Below are 17117 nucleotides of genomic sequence, written 5' to 3' on the forward strand. Positions count from 1 at the left end.
TAGGATATAATTTGGAAGAGGAAGATACATAGTTTAACCATGAAAAGGTTATATATTCTTAAGGCTATTTTCCAGCTTGTCATCTTCTACCACATAGGACAGACAACACATGCAAGCGCCGACACTTGACTATGTTGTTTCACATCAATTTAACTATGAAATGTTAAATTATTCTGTAAAATTTAGCAACGACAAAAGTGATGGAACATACATTGGACTCATTTTTTAGTAAATGAGTAGGACATCTCTCACTAATTATAAATTCCATTAATCCTACCATCTCAACATGCTAATTATAAATTCCATTAATCCTACCATCTCAACATGCAACCCAAAGACCATCACAAATAATACATTTTGATTATACACTGGAACCCTCTTCATTACACAACAAATCATATAGGAAATCAGGAGGATAAATATATCATGTAATGAGTGAGGAGTCCTACTTTCTGGAAGGTTTGGATTAATCAAGGATTAGGCTCCCCACACTTCAGCTGATGCACAGAGAGTTCATTCTTGGACAAACTCTGATGAATCGGGGGGACCACTGTCTATCATCTGATGACATAATGTGTATACTCTGTCAAAGTTGGTCCACAAGGTGGGGGTCGACTAATTGGCAGATTAAATACTGCTTTCCAGCTGCAGTTTCTATCTGCCTGGCACCTCACATCACATATGATGTCAGGTTTGAGGCAAGTGGATGTGGTTTGGTGAAGCTCCACAGACCAGAGGTTCTCTGCCCCAATCTAGCTTACTGCAATCTACTCTGACTGGAAGCACTCTCCCAAAAGCAAAGGTCTTACCCAGCACTGCTACCTAAGATCTTTAACTGGATGTAGAAGCTGCCTTATACCACATCAGACTATCGAACATCTACTATCAGTACTGCCCACACTGAGCAGTGACAATTTTCTAGGTTCTCAGTCTTTCATAATCAGCTACCAGATTTTTGTTTTAACTGAAGATGCCAGGGATTGAATTTGGATCCTCTTCATGCAAAGCATGCATTCTGCAATGAGCTACGGGGCCTTCCCAATTCCACAAACAGTTTAGTGCTCAGTTGGTGTTCTTTTAAGTTGCTATACTGTCATTCAACTAGAAAAGTCACAAATTGAACACTTACACATAAATGACCTGAAAATGAGATGAACAGCCAGAGAACATTCAGGAGGGTTTCCACACACACTCACACCCCAAACCGTAATGTATGCTGCAGTATAAAATGCACAGACAAAAATCTGAATGGCAACACCTACCTCCACTATGTCGAGATGAATCTGGAAGGACCACTCCAAAATTGTTGGTTGCCCCTTCTTGAATGACAGAGTGCTTAGGAATACCAACTGGTTGAGAGGGAGCCTGTGTATTTTTTGAGGAGGAGGTTCTTTCTAAGAGAGAATTATGTGCTCAGTGAGTGGAAGAAACCTTGCTAGTCAGTCAATATCCTCTCTTATGGCATGTTTTGAACCAAGTAGTAAAGGTTTATAATCACACACATCCTATACAATTTTTATGCCATTTGAGAACAGCTTTCTGCCCCATGGAAATAGGCAGCAATACTATTGAACCTAAATAATATTTACACTACAGAAAACTGAATATGCCATGCTGTTGATGGTACATCAGTTTAGCCTTTGCTATAGGACAGCCCGAATCTACAAGTCTGTTTCAATGGAACTTTGGGAAGTTCCCAAGGAAAGCGTATTCTCATTGTGAAGAGATCCTAAAGTGCCCTTCTATGTATGAAAGAGCACAGCCTCCCAATAATGCAAGAAAGGTGATTTTGCCAATCTGCCTTCATTCCTGCAGCCAGCCAACCAGCCAGACAACTTTCAATACTGTTCCCAAGGGACCCCCACTCTACCAGAGTAAATTTTCCTAGGGGCTAAAGAGGAGAGGAGAAATTTGCAAAAATCACCTTCCTCCCCTTATACAGTGGTACCTCGCAAGACGAATGCCTCATAAGACGAAAAACTCGCAAAACGAAAGTTTTCCGTTTTTTGAGTTGCTTCGCAAGACGGATTTCCCTATGGGCTTGCTTCGCAAGACGAAAACGTCTTGCAAGTTTGTTTCCTTTGTCTTGCAAGTTTGTTTCCTTTTTCTTAAAACCGTGCATTCACTTCGAGGAGCAACTCATAGCACGCGGTGTGGTAGCCTTTTTTGAGGTTTTTGAAGACTGGTGATTTTTGAAGCTTTTCCAAAGTCCGTGCTTCGCAAGACGAAAAAATCGCAAGACGAAAAAACTCGCGGAACAAATTAATTTTGTCTTGCGAGGCACCACTGTATCAGCAAGTGCTGACATTGTTCTGTGAATGGAAGATCACTCACAGAATCTCAGGGTTCTACTCAGACTGCAGATCTATGTTCAGTTCCTGAATCCTGGTTCAGAGCAAGTACTGGACATGGAGTTCCAATGAGACTGCAGCCACTATCTTTGTTTTTTTTATGGGTATTATAGGTCTCCACAAATGGGAACTTTAGAAAAAAGCCCATCAACTGCAATGTATTTTGAGTACATGCTTACTTACCTTTGCTAGTACGGAAAGTAAGCATGGAAGGCTGGCCTTCACCGGCCACATTTCTGGCTACCATCAAGACTTCATAGAGACTGGAAGGTTCCAGTTCTGAGAGAGAAAGTTCATTTTCGCTTCCAGGGACACGAACTGTATTCCAGTTGGTAACATTGAGATTATCATCCAACTGCAAAAAGGAATCACAAGAGGCTAAGAGCAAATAAACCGCTATCTGAATCTGCTGCAGTTAAAAACAGGAAAGAAAAGTCTAAATATAAGCTAATACCTTAGTTATTTCACTATAAGAAAGTGAAAACAAGTAACTGATGTGAAAGAGTTTTCTTAATGACTTTTCCTGCAAAGCTTAGAGCAAGCTTTAGGAGCAGAGACTTGAATGCACTGGGACATGGAGTTTCCTAATCTTGCTAGGATTTCTGGTTTTCTCCCCAAGCTTCTGGGCAGTATTTAAGGAGGTTAAATTGGAAACTCCCAAGGCTCTATTTCATGTTGCCAGTAGCAAAGGAACCTTAAACTTCTTCATTCCTAAATAGCTACCTACAGATCCAGATGGATGTATCTCTCTTTGGCCTAATATTATCATCAAATACCAGAGTTCTGTACCATGTATGTGTGTGTGTGTAACATAAGCCCTGTTTGTTACTAAAAATGATGGCAGTCCAACTCATCCAATTTTCAAAAAAATGAAGCACAAAGTTTATCAAATATAATGCAATTTGAACAAGTACCTTGCGGTATTTCACAAAATAGGCATTAATTGGCTGACCACCATCTTTTCCAGGGCGCCATACCAGATTGTACTGATCTGGTTTAAGAGTCTGTGGAGGACTGAGAATGATCGGAGCTTCTGGTGGAGAAATGCCACTGGATGTTTTTTCTGTAGCGACTTCTTCAGTAAGAATCTCTGTTGGAGATGAACTTTGAAGGCCCGTATCAGAATCATAATCTCCATCTCCTTCATCACTCTGGGCAATTTCCACAGGAGCTATTTCTTCTGCTTTTGTACTAGCTTCGTAGGAATCTACAGAAGGAAGTTGAAGGTTAGAGATAAGCAGTGAAAGAAAAAGAGGCACCAGAACTCTCCACAAACGCTTCCCTTAATCTCTTATAAGGGCAATGGTGTCTGCCTGAGAGATGCCGAAACTGAGTTCTGGCAAGTTCCAGCTGAAAAAAAGCCCTGGAGATATGCATGGATTCCAATGTTGTTGGTTTGCAAATACCATCAGCTCCAGCCAATAGCCAATGGCTAGGTATGATGGAAGTTGTAATCCAACAGCACCTGAAGGGCATCATTTTGGCTACCCCTGCCCTACAGAACAAAAAATATTGCTTTGCTTTTTGATCTTTACCAACAAATATGAAAGACACGTTCTTGTGGCACAGTGAGCCAGTTTGCACATCACACAAAAGCATAATTAAATATAAAATAAAAATAACACTCAGATTTAACATGAACAAGCACTGGGCACCGGCACACAAGTGAGTCATACCTTACTTTGCTCCTTCCCTGCTCCTGTGTTTTCCACGCCAGGAGGAAACAAACCACAGCCCTGGCTTAGCATTCTGTGTGAACTAAAAGTCATCGTTTATTTCCACCCGACCAACCACAACTGTTAAGTCAAGAACCCTGGTTTCCATTCATGGGTTTGCTTGGCCAGAAACATAGCATGATAAATTGCAGAATATGTATGAACAGCAACAGGCAGATGCTCCTGACCATCCATTAGATGTATGATTTGTCCAAATCCAATAAAATAAAAAGTTATCCTGACAGTACTTCAGCCAAAATATCTGCACACTATTGGAGCAGCAACTTGGATGCCACTTACCAACGGTAAGGAAAGCTTCGGAACGAGCAGTCCCATATTCATTAATTGCTTCACAGGTATATTTCCCAGCATGCTCTGATGTTACAGGCTGAACATATAAGGAGCTTGATCCACTGCGAGACATGATGAAGTAGGTTCTGTCTGAAATGGAGCTGCCAGTTCTTGCTTGGGAAGATGACTTCCGTGGTTTTGAATATAGCACCTGTGAAGGATGGCTGGTAATCAGCCCATGACTATTGTACCAACGGATTACAGGCGGAGGCAACCCAGTGGCATTGCAGGACAGTGTGACTGTGTCACCTTCTGCTACTCTGCTGTTTGCTGGCAGCGAGGTTATAGTTGGCTTGAAGCCTCTGTCTATTAAAAATATAAATATAAGATACAAACTCATATTATAATAAAATACAGTACTGTTCTTGCATATCCCGAAGCCAGCACAGTCATAAAGGGGGCCAGGGGGTAATATATGGACATCTATGCACATAAAAGCTAAGTAGACTGCTTTGGGCCACAAACACATCAGAACCCACTCATGCAGGTGCTGTGATTGTTAACTACTCTAGTAAAAGAATATTTAATATGCTGAAGAGAAAGAAACTGAAAGCTTTCAAATATGCTCCCTAAACTAACACATCAGCAAGAAGTATTATCAGAATTCCATTATTTGAGATCCTGCATATATAAGTTTACAGCTGGAATTTAGTTTCAATTGGCAACATCATCAAAACCATTAGCAACACTCTCAACACCATCAAAACTAAGAGGCTAATAAATTTAGTCTGTCGCAATCTCATAGCTCACACACTAGGTGGCCTATCAAAAATTGGCTAGTATTTGATCAGTGGACTACAGTCTACTTTGCAACACAAGAAATGAGGTCTACCATTTTAAAGCGTAACTTGTTGATCAGAACAATTTAGGAGAATAATCCCAGGAAGCAACAGGCTATTTTCATGTTAGACTGAAAGATGTCAAAAAGAAAAGCAGAAGTTTATAAACAGAAAGGTGTTTGATGTGATTTATTTTTTTTACCTCCTTGGGAATGAAGTCTCCCAGTAGACTGCACAAATCCAATGCCATTGTTGACTAAACACTGATACAACCCTGAATCTTCTCTGGTGAAACCATTAATTCTCAGCTTGTTTCCTGAAGGTAAGTGCCGTGAAGAAAGATGGACAGGAGCTGCATTATGGTACCAGGTGAGGTTAGGTGTCGGGTTTCCATGTATTTCACAGGAAAGATGTATATTTTTACCCAGGGACACTAACTGATCTTGCAATCCTTTTGAAATTGATGGTGATTCTAGAATGGAAAAGAAAATGCACATATGATATGCTGCTTTCATTCTGTTAATTTCACAATAGCATGTCTCATGGACCATAAATTTATTGCTTCAAAAAGACTCGCCAATCAAGCATTTTGCCACTGCATATCTTACCAAGTACATTCACACTGTAGTTTACATGTTTCACAACTCCGGACTTGTTATCCACCACACAGGAGTAATTTCCAGCATCTGACGTATTAATCGAGTCTATCATAAGATGAGAGTGAAGCATTCTCCACCTGCCTTTAGTGAGTACATCTTGGTCATCCTTATACCAATGGACATAAGAAACAGACAGCCCACTAACAACACATTCCAACATCAAAGGATTGTGCTGAGGTACTGTCAAAGTCTGAGAAGTGGTGGGATGAACAATGTGAAAGTTGTCTGAGGAAGAGCCTAGAAATTGAGAGGAAAGGATACATGAGTTCTTTTCAATTGGGTGTTCAAGACTCTCTGGCTTCCTACATTCTCATCAAGGCATTATGTTTCTATACCATTTTATAAACATGCCAACATAACCACCCACTGTTGACCCTAGGCTGAGTGAAGATGTAACATTTGATTGTACAGTAGTTTGTTCCCTTCAGCCTGGTTAAATTTCCAAACATTTGCCAGGCATAGCCAAGCTAAACCTTAAGTAGTACACATTAGTAAGATCTGCTTATCACTTTTCTTTCTTTCTTCATTTCTCTGCTTGCAAACTGCTTTAACCATAAGAATCTACCTTACACGAAGCCAGACTATTGGTTTATTTAGCTCAGTATTGCTTATCATGTCTGGCAGCAGCTCTCCAGGGTTTCAAGGTGTGAGCATTTCTTGGTCCTACCTAGAGAGGCCAACTTTTTCATGCAAAGCATATGCTCTGCCAATGAGTTGTGGCCCTTTGCAATGGTCTGCTTGATGCAGATGCAACTCTTAAAAAAGGTTAATACTAACTACAATTTACAAACACACTCCAAATTATGTTTTCACATCCATAATAATAATTTAGGTATTTAGATTCAATGCTAAATTTTAGTCCTATCACATTCAATTTTAGTCCTATCACATTCAATACTCACTGCTGATTATGAGCTTATGTCCATTGGGTTCATGTTTAAGATCATCAGTGACAGGGTTATATGCTGCACACTTATAGAATCCTTTGTCATCTGAAGATACATTCAAAATTTGCAGATTTCCAGATGGGAGAATTAGGTAGTTTTCTAGGATAAAATTGGGTTATTATTAATTAAGTTGCTATGGACTGCACACTCAAGTGTGCAGATTAATCAGTGTTTACTGAAACAGAAAGATAATGTAATGACCAAAGCTCAAATTACTGTAGCAATTCCTAATGGTCAGGAAAACAGACAGAAAGTGAAATCCCTCTATATTCGTAGACACACACACACACACACACACACACACACACGTATATATCTATGCAAAAGTAAGTTCTATGGAGTTCCATGGGACTTATTCCTTGGTAAGGGTGCTCTGGATTGCAGCCATTTATATCTTTTTATTACACAGTCTCACCTGTTGATTGTTCCAGCCATTTCCCTCGTACACGGAAACGAATATGTGCCTCTGGACTACTTTTTGGTGGCTTGCAACTGATTAAAGCAGTATTCCCTTCTTCCGCAACAATTGTGTTCCTCACTGAGGTCTCAAAATCATCAAGATCTAGAAGAAAACGTAGTTCTTTCTTTAAAGGTTCAGAAAATACAGCAGGATCTACTTCCAAAGTTTTGGGTTTAATAAAAAAGTGGTGCTCAAGTCCTGATCAGAGGATATTTCTCAGGAGAGAATGTCAATGCAGTAACAATGAAGGAAAGCCTTAAGTTCATGTGTGTCCTTCCCCTCCCACTTTACTAAGCACAGAAATTAAAGTTCCAGCATCCAGCTCAGTTTGAAGTTTATTTTCTACAAGCTCTGTGTGTGCGCACACGTATGTGCGGGGGAAGAATATACCTCAGTCTGAATCTCCATTATTACTGTATTGACTGTCTCCTGAAAAGCACCATCTAAAAATTCTTCTAACCTTTTCGACCTCAACAATGCTATATCGGCATTTTGTTCCTGCAATGGAAGATAATTAGAACAGCAGAACAGAAATTCGACAATGTGTAGAATATAGTGCTGTTGTACAGTATTGCCATGCCAGTTTTCATCGGCTAGGTTTGCACAGCACATTAAACCATTGTTAAAACAAATTATGACTGAGTTTGAATGAGCAGAGTTGCTGGTGCATACTGCTGAGAGTACACATGTCTTCTTCCTCCCCGGCTCCTGCTGTACTGCAGGGAAATAAGCCATGATCTGGTATGTCATGTCATCTGAACCCACTCTTGTGGTTTGTTTATCTCCAAATAACTTTGGCTTCCATATGTTGGGTTTGAACAACATGACATGCAGCGGCAAGGAAGAAGTGAAGTGCCCATGACTTCAGCAGCATGCATGAACATGCTGCTCCACACTGGTTTCTTTTAACTATGGTTTAATGTGATGTGTGAACTGGGCCACTGTTTTGTACAATTCTCAGCTTATGATGCTAGCTCACTTATGATGCTAGCTCACTTAAATGCCAATTCACCTACCAGTAGCTCCACCATTGCCATTTTCACCTCCAAGAGGTACGGTACACTTAGATATATTCACAATTTATTGCAACCAGTAGAGTTTGTCAGTGCTAACTGACCTTTATAAGCTCTCAAGGGAATCCTGCTATGGGTCAATACTCTACAAAAACCCTAACCCTAACTCTACAAAAACACTTACCAGTCTGAATTATGAGAAAATTTTCTCTTATGGATATTTGGGATATGATTCATATACACAGCATCTTTATAAAGGAGATTCTTTAACTCAGACTTACAAGACAATTCAAGCATCTTACTTCTGATCCCCAAAAGCCAAATCATCCTCAAGTTGGAAATACTTTTGAAAACAAGAGGGGGAAAGGTTTTCAAAAGACAAATATAAGCATGGGATGATTTTGTTGAGGCCTTTTAACTTTCATTTAAGATTGTATTTGCAAATCTAATTTTTTTACAGTTGATTATGGTTTATAATGTAAATTATGGCAATTCCCATGGAATTAACAAGCTTTTGTTCCCCTCCCCTTTCAATTCAGGTAAAACTGATCAAACTTGCACCATCTACCTAAAAACTAGGGGGTGTTTGGATAGGCCTTCAGATAAAGATTTCTTCATTTAGCACAAACTCCCTTTCTAGAACATGTTTATAAATTGCAATATGAGGACTGAATTTTACTGGAAGAAATTAGTAATAGTTTCTTTCTATATTATGTAGTTAACTTCAAGAGAAAAACACAAAATAGATACTTTGCTTTACTATGTGCTTCTAACACAGAGGTCACCCCTTTGTCCCAAATAAGGCATGTTTAAAGACACATAAATTCCTCCAAGACGTTAAATTCATGGATGTGGCAAACAAAAAAAAATGGACAAAATAAAAGGAAACGTTATAAAAGAATAATGTGCTCAGTTTTACCATAAATAAAAGTATAACTTACAGGCAATAGATACTGTTGCAGGCCTGCTGATAATTGCACCAATGCTGCTATTGACTATGCATTGATATACACCAGAATTTGAAGGGCTAAGGGAGAAGATTGTAAGGTATCCTGGCTGTGAGTCTACTTGCTCCACTTTCTTGTGTAATTTCTCTCCATTGAATAGCCAAGCTACATGAGCTGTAGAGGGCTCAGCAGTACAATGAAGCTTTACAGTTGCACCAGGTTTCTGGATGATAGAAAGTGGCTCAGAAACAAAGTGAGGAATCAAGTCTAGAAAAGAAAGACACACACACACTCAGTGCAAACAATTCCTTTAGCTGTTAGCAGTTTTGAGTATGTATGAAAATGTGGACTAAACATTTGGTATGCTGCAGGTTATATACAGTACTGCAGTTTAGCCCAAAGGTCCCCAAAGCAGTGGGAAACATTAATACATATTGATGCAAAAGAAATATGCAATAAAGGTACAATATAGAAAACACAACAATCAAAAGAATATAAAATAGTGTCAGGATTTTCAATAGGCAACATCATGGGGGGGACCCCATAGAATTTTTTTTTTAATGTATCTCCTACAAATACAGACCAGTTTATACTATTTCTAAATTTATATCCAACCTCAATATTTGTGCATTTGTTACTCATAAGCACTACAGATTGGAACAGAAAACTATTTTGAAGTTAAACCTTAGCTCAATATGAGCATTTTTACCACTCTCAAAATCAAGTACAGTGCTAGACAATGCAGAAACCGTTTTCATTATAGTGAAGCCATATGTGGTATCATCGAGTTTAATTCTAAATCCTTAGACTGATTTTTAAAAAACTCAGTTTTAAATACAGAAAGTAGTATAATATTTTGGCTTGATTATCAGATATTAACAGACACTTCAGGTACTTATATCCAGGAAGGTCTTTCTGATCCAATTTATCCGTCTGTATCATTGATATGAACAGATCCACACATGTGGTTCACTTTTTCTGCTTCTTGTAAGTATACTGTATCTCTCTTTAGAATCCATATTAGTGGGCAGTCTTTGATGGGATGTATCCACGCGGGTGGCACTGTGGGTTAAACCACAGAGCCTGGAGCTTGCCGATCAGAAAGTTGGCAGTTCGAATGGTTAGGTTGTGCCCAAGTGAAGAGCACATAATACAGTGGTGCCCCGCAAGACGAACGCCTTGCAAGACGGAAAACCCGCTAGACGAAAGGGTTTTCCGTTTTGGAGGCGCTTCGCTAAACGAATTTCTCTATGGGGTTGCTTCGCAAGACGAAAAAATCTTGCGAGTTCCTGCGGTTTCCCCCCGCTTTCCCCCCCCCTTTCCTAAGCCGCTAAGCCACTTATCAGCTGTTCCGCTGATAAGCCGCTTAACAGCTGATCGCTAAAAGCTGCTAGACCGCTAATAGCGCTAATCCGCTAAGCTGTCAATGGGCTTGCTTCGCAAGACGAAGAAACAGCTAGACGAAGAGAATCGCGGAACGGATTCTTTTCGTCTTGCGAGGCACCACTGTATAGGGGCATGGCAACAGAGATCAACCACCAAAATGTCTGGAGGAGAACATTAGATATATATGACAGTTTAGGAAGGTGAACTTACCTGAAGCTGTAGTTGAGAAGCAAATGGTAACTATAAGAAAAAGTAGTTCTTGTAAAGGTCCAGGATCAGGATGCATAGTGCCAAGTTAGAAAGTGTTGTGGCAAAGAGCTTCAGATTAATGAGAATCACTGAAGAGCCTACAAAAAGAATAGGCGTGTTATTATTATTATTATTACAATTCATTTATTAATACTGTAGCCTTCTAAATAATTTGTCTCAATGTGATTTACACATAAGAAAATTAAAAACTGTTTAAAACACAAAAACAAATACATTTAAAAGAATACTAAAATCCTAACAAGTGAACACTTGTAGTAAAGACCCATTTATCCACCTGGATAAGCCTATCAGAACAAAAATGTCTTTAATGGTTTCTTGAAAGTACAGATAGTGGACACTTGTCATATCTTAACTGGAATGCTATTTGATAGAGCAGGGGCGGCCACACTATTATTTACTCAATCTGTACACTACATCCATAGATCTTTGGGTGTTTCACAACATAAAAAACAAGATTAAATACACAAAATACATTTTTAAAATGAACAAAAATAAAATAAACCAATAACCCCCCTCCCCTCCTTCAGATCGTATAAATCTTTCATCTTTTAATATTTACAAGTGTGTAAATATGATAACTGTTTTACAAAAGGAAATTCTCTCAGATGTCTTTTGTCTAGTTGGCTTTTGTTAGTTTTTAAAGTCTAAAAATAAGGTTGGTTATTTCTTCATTCCATAATTGCTACAGTACCATTTCCACATACTTATACTAACAAGGAGGAAGGAGTGACACATGTTGGAGGATACTATTTAGGTATTTATTTTATTACTACTGTTTTTCATCTGTTTTTCATGTATGAAAATGTTGTGTTCCATTTCCAGCTCCTGAGTTTCTCCTCAGCATCTCTCAGTGCTAGGAAAACTCTAACTTGCCCTTCCAATGCATTTGCTGTTGTAAAGACAGTACACAATAGGTAAAAACAGGAAAAATCAAACCTACTACTACCACAAACCAATATAGCAGCAGCAGCAGCAGCAATGTTGCTAAAAAGGCTGACATAACAGATAAAAGTAATCTAAAACAAGGGTTTGCCACATTAAATTCATTAATCAGGTATGTCAAATGCCTGCAGAATAGAAGCATTCTGATGGGACAGTAAGATGAGGCCAGAAAGATTGCATGAATAAGATGTAATATGGTACAGCCAAACAGATGATGTCATGAGAATGATACACTGAAGGTCGTTTGAGGGAAGGCCTACTTCCTTTCTGTCAGTTGGAAAGGAGTGGGGCAAGGGGAAAACCACTCAGACCCGTGCTTTCTAAGAACAACACAAGCAGAAGTGTGGATGAGCCCTATGTTGCTTTCCTTACCAAAGAAGGCCATAAGAGATCTCCAAGTTGCTCAAGGGAATTCAGTTTTTAGGAGTGAAGTCTTTGCATGTGTTCAACACACTGCATTTACATTTTCAACTCTGTTTTAAACAGATGTTACATACTTTTCACTAACTGTTTCCAACTGCAATACAGTTCTGGTGTACCTGAAAGTCATTTTAGGGTGGACAACATGCCTAAAGGGGTGGGTGGGTGTAAAGGTGTCCTGTAGTGTTTTTGTTTACTCCAGAGGTATTGCTAGCACCAAATCTGTCAATTATTTTCCATGTCTAGTAAGGAAAGGGTTTTTTAAAAATGGCATAAAATGAGGTATATAATTGCTGCATTGGAATGTTCAATGTAGAAGTGAACTATACTCAACCAGCAGGAACTCAACATTTTATATTACCATTTGCTGGGTAATTTTCTTACTGAAAAGAGAAAAACTCACTTAAATAATCCAAGGTATTTAGTTCATTTTTATTTGTGATCCTTCAGAGTTCAAGCTGTACAGATGGAAATAACTGTGCATTTGCTTGTTTTTCATTTATTCAGTAGTAGAACCACCTGAGCAGCATGTGAGAAGTAAACATTTAGAGAACTTTAAGAGGATGAGAAGCAGTGTTTGCGCTATCTGCCAAATCCTTCTACCATCTATTTATGTAAAGAGTGTAGTTGAAACTACACTCATCATCATCAACTTTACCCAGTTATTTCACAGGCTTTGTATACAGAAAAATTTCAAAAGTCATCCAGTGGACCATATACATATCTATGCTATACACGCTCTTTAATGTACTGATTTTCTAGGATTGTCTTTATTTTTAAAAATCAGTGTTGTATTAAATGAAACATGGTTTACAAAACATCAGTTGTATTCACATAAGAAACCATCCAATGAAATAAACAGTCTGAAGTGGACTTTTGTGTTTTTTGTTGCTACATAGTAAGGCTATATGCTCTTAAACCTGCTTGTCAAAAATGGCTACAAAATGGTTTATATCGGACAATTCATGTGATGGTAAGCACTGTGCACAAATGAAAGAAAGTACAGGCCCTCCTTTAGTTTTACAAAGGGAGAGACACACATGCAGAAGGGACTAAAAGAAAAAGGTAGAGGAAGAAAAGGGTAGAGGAAAATCAACAGTTTGATACTGCCAGAATGAAGACACCTAGGATCACTGGCCTTCCCTTGTGAATATTCTGGCTGGAATAGAACCTGTGAAACTAACTCAATGGTCCTTAGTGTTCTGGTAAGAGAGGGAAGCCAGTGTCATCTTCTTCATACAACTGCAGTCACAGGTCCTCGTAGTTGGTGTAGAGTTCTTTCCATTAGGGAGATGGAAAGAAAATATGGCTGATGGCTAGGGCCAGGCTAGTCCTCCCTTTGCCATGATACTCTGGGATGGAGGGGGTACAACCTCCCAATGGTCCTCACTCTTCTGGCTAGTGATAGAGGGCAAAGCATACTTACACTTGCAACTGAAGTCAACCATAAGTTACATTCTCCAATGCTTTTAATTCTAAAAGAGCAAGGTTACACCCTCACCATAAAGCACTCATATCAATTTAACAGCCATGACTTCCTGCAAAGAATCCTAGGAAATGTAGTTTGTTTTAGGGTGCTGACCTCACAGACCTGCAATTACCAGCACCCTGAGCAAACTTCAGTTCCCAGGATTTTCCATTACCCTTATAACAGTATAAGAGCTTTAAATGTAAGTTGTGGATGTGACCTAAGTTTCTAGCCCATATATTTTGAAGGTAAGTTTTAATGTGGTGGGCAATGCCTGATAAAAATCCATGATTCCTGAATGCTTGCCATATTAAATTTTCAGTGGAGCATGAATGCTTAACAAAATGTATTATGAAAAGTAGAAGTAGATTCACACAACTTGTACATGTCACAAATTTTACTGTTTGCTATAAAACTGAACATCCAGAACACACCCAGTAGTATTTATAGCAACATGTTTAATAAGAGAAAATAAATTATGTTGCTTTTCAAGAAGTTTACTTTGTTGTTTAGTCGTTTAGTCATGTCCGACTCTTCATGACCCCATGAACCAGAGCACGCCAGGCACTCCTGTCTTCCACAAGTTTACTTTATGATTGCTTATTAAAGAATTTCTTTACTCCCACTTTCTCTTCATCCAGTAACCACTTAAGTGGCTTTGTGACCAGAATTTCTTTATTATTGGCAGATTAGTTTCCATATAAAACAAAATGTCATGTATGTTAATTTCTCTATCAGAAAACAGTAATTCACAAAAACAAAAGGCTTCTGATTTAAGCATCATCTCAATCAGGGCAGCTAAGCACTCATCATGAACTACATTTTGGCACGGTATTTATTTACAAAAGCATTTCTATTTTTGAGGGCAGCAAAATATTCTGCCTTTCTACCATTTGGTCTATGAGGCAGCTTACAAACAAAGCAATATAAAACATCAGTAGAATTCTAACCATTTCCCAAGTAACAGCTGTGTTAGTCTTTTGTGGTTCTGGCATAAGTACTTGTTGTCTTTAGTCCACCTCATCAAACATATGAAGTGTTACTCCAAGTTACAGGTAGATACACACATATTTACACGCATATACCCCATTGAGAGGGACTGTAAAAACTAAGGTCAAAGGAAAATGAAATGCAGAAAAAAATAGACAGTGATCATTACATACTTGACAGTGGTAATTCACAAAGTGTACTTGATGACAGAAATTCTGGCACTGGAAAGCTAATCTGCCTCTGAAGTCCCTTTGCTTTAGGATGGGCACTTTGAGGTCATTTACAGAAATATCCCCCCCAATGGGCTTTTGAAGACTGTCATATCTGCTGTCAGATTCATGTTCACTTATTCTTTTGCACAGAGATGGGCTTTTCCTCTGTAGAATGCAGAAGGGCACCGAGGGTAGATTTTTCAGTTTGTTTATTAAAAGACTTCTATTCCACTTTTCATTTACAGAAAGAAATACCAAAGCAGCTCACACAATAATAAAATGCAACAAATCCAATAAAAATAATCAGTACAATCATACCAATGACCAGTATTAGTAATATTAAGGGTCAGGGAAAAGATGAAAAGATATGTCTTCAAATCAGTGGCAGAAACACCCCAAGGTTGGTATTTCCCTGATTTCAGTGGGAAGAGCACTTCATGTGGTAGGTGCCACAAAGGAGAAGGATTTCCTTGCACAACCAGCAATTGGATCTCTGTGGTTCATGGTAAAATCAGGAGGGTTCCATCTGCAAACTGCAGCGAGTGACTATACTGCAGTAACTGCAAGTCTGTACAGGAGAATGGAGTCCTTCATATATCATAATGAGAAATAAGCAGGTGAATCCTAACAAGTTCAATATTTTGTTTTTTAAAAGTCAAAATATGTAGATAGTCTGACCAATCAATATTAATTAAGCTTAATAAGCAGCAAAGTCTTCACACTGTACTGAAAAGACCACAACATTGACACCACACATACACATCCCTGGGAAGAGCTCCCTACCTGAGTTGCCTCTACTAAAAAGACACACTCCCTGATCACAAGTGCCAACTTGAATAAAATATTGAGGGGGGCCAGGTAAGCCCCACCCTGCATAATTGATCACATGACATGGCACATGCACACCATTTGAATGGCAATTCCAATCAACCTTCAGGGGCCCGCCTCCTTCAAATATTTTATAGGGGGGGGGGGGCTAAAGGGACCTCAGCCCATAGGTCATGGTCCCTATGTCCCTGATAGTTACTCGTCTCACTTCATTTCAGAGAAATATTGACTATGAGCAACCTGACTGGATTTAATCAGTGCATTATTGACCCTAGGCAACTGCCCAGTAAAGCTGAAGAATCATGTCATTAAGATGGAAGACATAAACGGAAATGTGTACCATAGGCTTATTGGGGCTGATCTCACTCTGATGATTCTTGTACTGTAAATATTATCACCCTGGAGACAGTGTGGATCCAGGAAGGACCCTACAACAAGTAAGCTGCTAAGAACAGTTCCACAGGTTCACCTTCTTGAACCTCCCAGCAACATCCATAGTCAATGGTATCAAATTCGACTGAAAGATTGGAGGAGGGGGAATCAACATTCATGGTATCCAGATCTCTACAACAGCATAGGTCATCTACCAGGGTAACCACAGTACCGAAACTCAGCCTGAAGCTGAAAGGAAAGGCCAACAACTTTGTTAAGTGACAGGTGTCCTTTCATTTGTCATCACTGATCTCTCTATTGGTCATTTCAAGAGGTCAAGATTTAATGAGTCTACAGATTGAAGTCTGCTCATCTGTAAAAGTTGTAAATCTTCAAGAAAGAGGCAGCATGAGATGTTACATTTATTTCAGTCACAGAATATTATTTTGGACATTAATCACAATTTCTAATATTACAAAACCTGGATCATTACCGTACTTATTCCTTATTTATTATGTTAACTGTCCATAGTGAACAAAATTCTGAACTGGAGAATTTACTGCAGAATCAAATCATCACTATTTATATTTAACTTTAGTTCAGAATTTCAAATCAAATGAGTGAACAATATTTTTAGAGATATTTGCAGGAAATTCTGCAGTTAACATTACAATCCTAGCAAATATTTTCAGATCATTTTGTGCACATGATTAATACATTGTTTTGTACCATCTATATATCTAGCACCAAGTTTTCAAAACAATTCAAAAATTAGTAAGATCATGATTCCATTCCTAGAAGCCAGACAATATTGCTTTTGTTACCCCAGCTCTAAAATGAGCTTTTGATAAAGTGGCTAATTTGCTTTAGATGAATTACAACAAAGCTTCTTTGCCCTTTGAGAATATTAACTGAATGAATAATAAATCCATCTATATGGCGCTCAACAGTGTTCAACACACTTCAGGTACATTTTTTCTTGTCATAATACTTTAAAAATCCATGAA

General features: G+C 38.7%; 1 protein-coding gene across 4 annotated transcripts in view; it reads right to left on the reverse strand.

Annotated features, from left to right (window-relative positions):
• Positions 1–17117, reverse strand: part of CDON (cell adhesion associated, oncogene regulated) — a 116293-nt gene that overhangs the window by 23961 nt on the left and 75215 nt on the right. For all 4 annotated transcript variants that reach the window (XM_081843263.1, XM_081843262.1, XM_081843265.1 and 1 more), the window contains 10 exons: positions 10819–10955; positions 9217–9489; positions 7218–7364; positions 6758–6901; positions 5805–6092; positions 5399–5668; positions 4367–4723; positions 3266–3558; positions 2535–2706; positions 1263–1394 (listed from right to left, as the gene is read on the reverse strand). In XM_081843263.1, coding sequence (XP_081699389.1) covers positions 1263–1394; positions 2535–2706; positions 3266–3558; positions 4367–4723; positions 5399–5668; positions 5805–6092; positions 6758–6901; positions 7218–7364; positions 9217–9489; positions 10819–10894 — 2152 coding nt within the window. In that variant the 5' untranslated portion in view covers positions 10895–10955. The remainder of the gene's footprint in view (positions 1–1262; positions 1395–2534; positions 2707–3265; positions 3559–4366; positions 4724–5398; positions 5669–5804; positions 6093–6757; positions 6902–7217; positions 7365–9216; positions 9490–10818; positions 10956–17117) is intronic.

This window comes from Podarcis erhardii, assembly GCF_964252035.2.
Source record: "Podarcis erhardii genome assembly, chromosome: 16".
Lineage (NCBI taxonomy): Eukaryota > Metazoa > Chordata > Lepidosauria > Squamata > Lacertidae > Podarcis > Podarcis erhardii.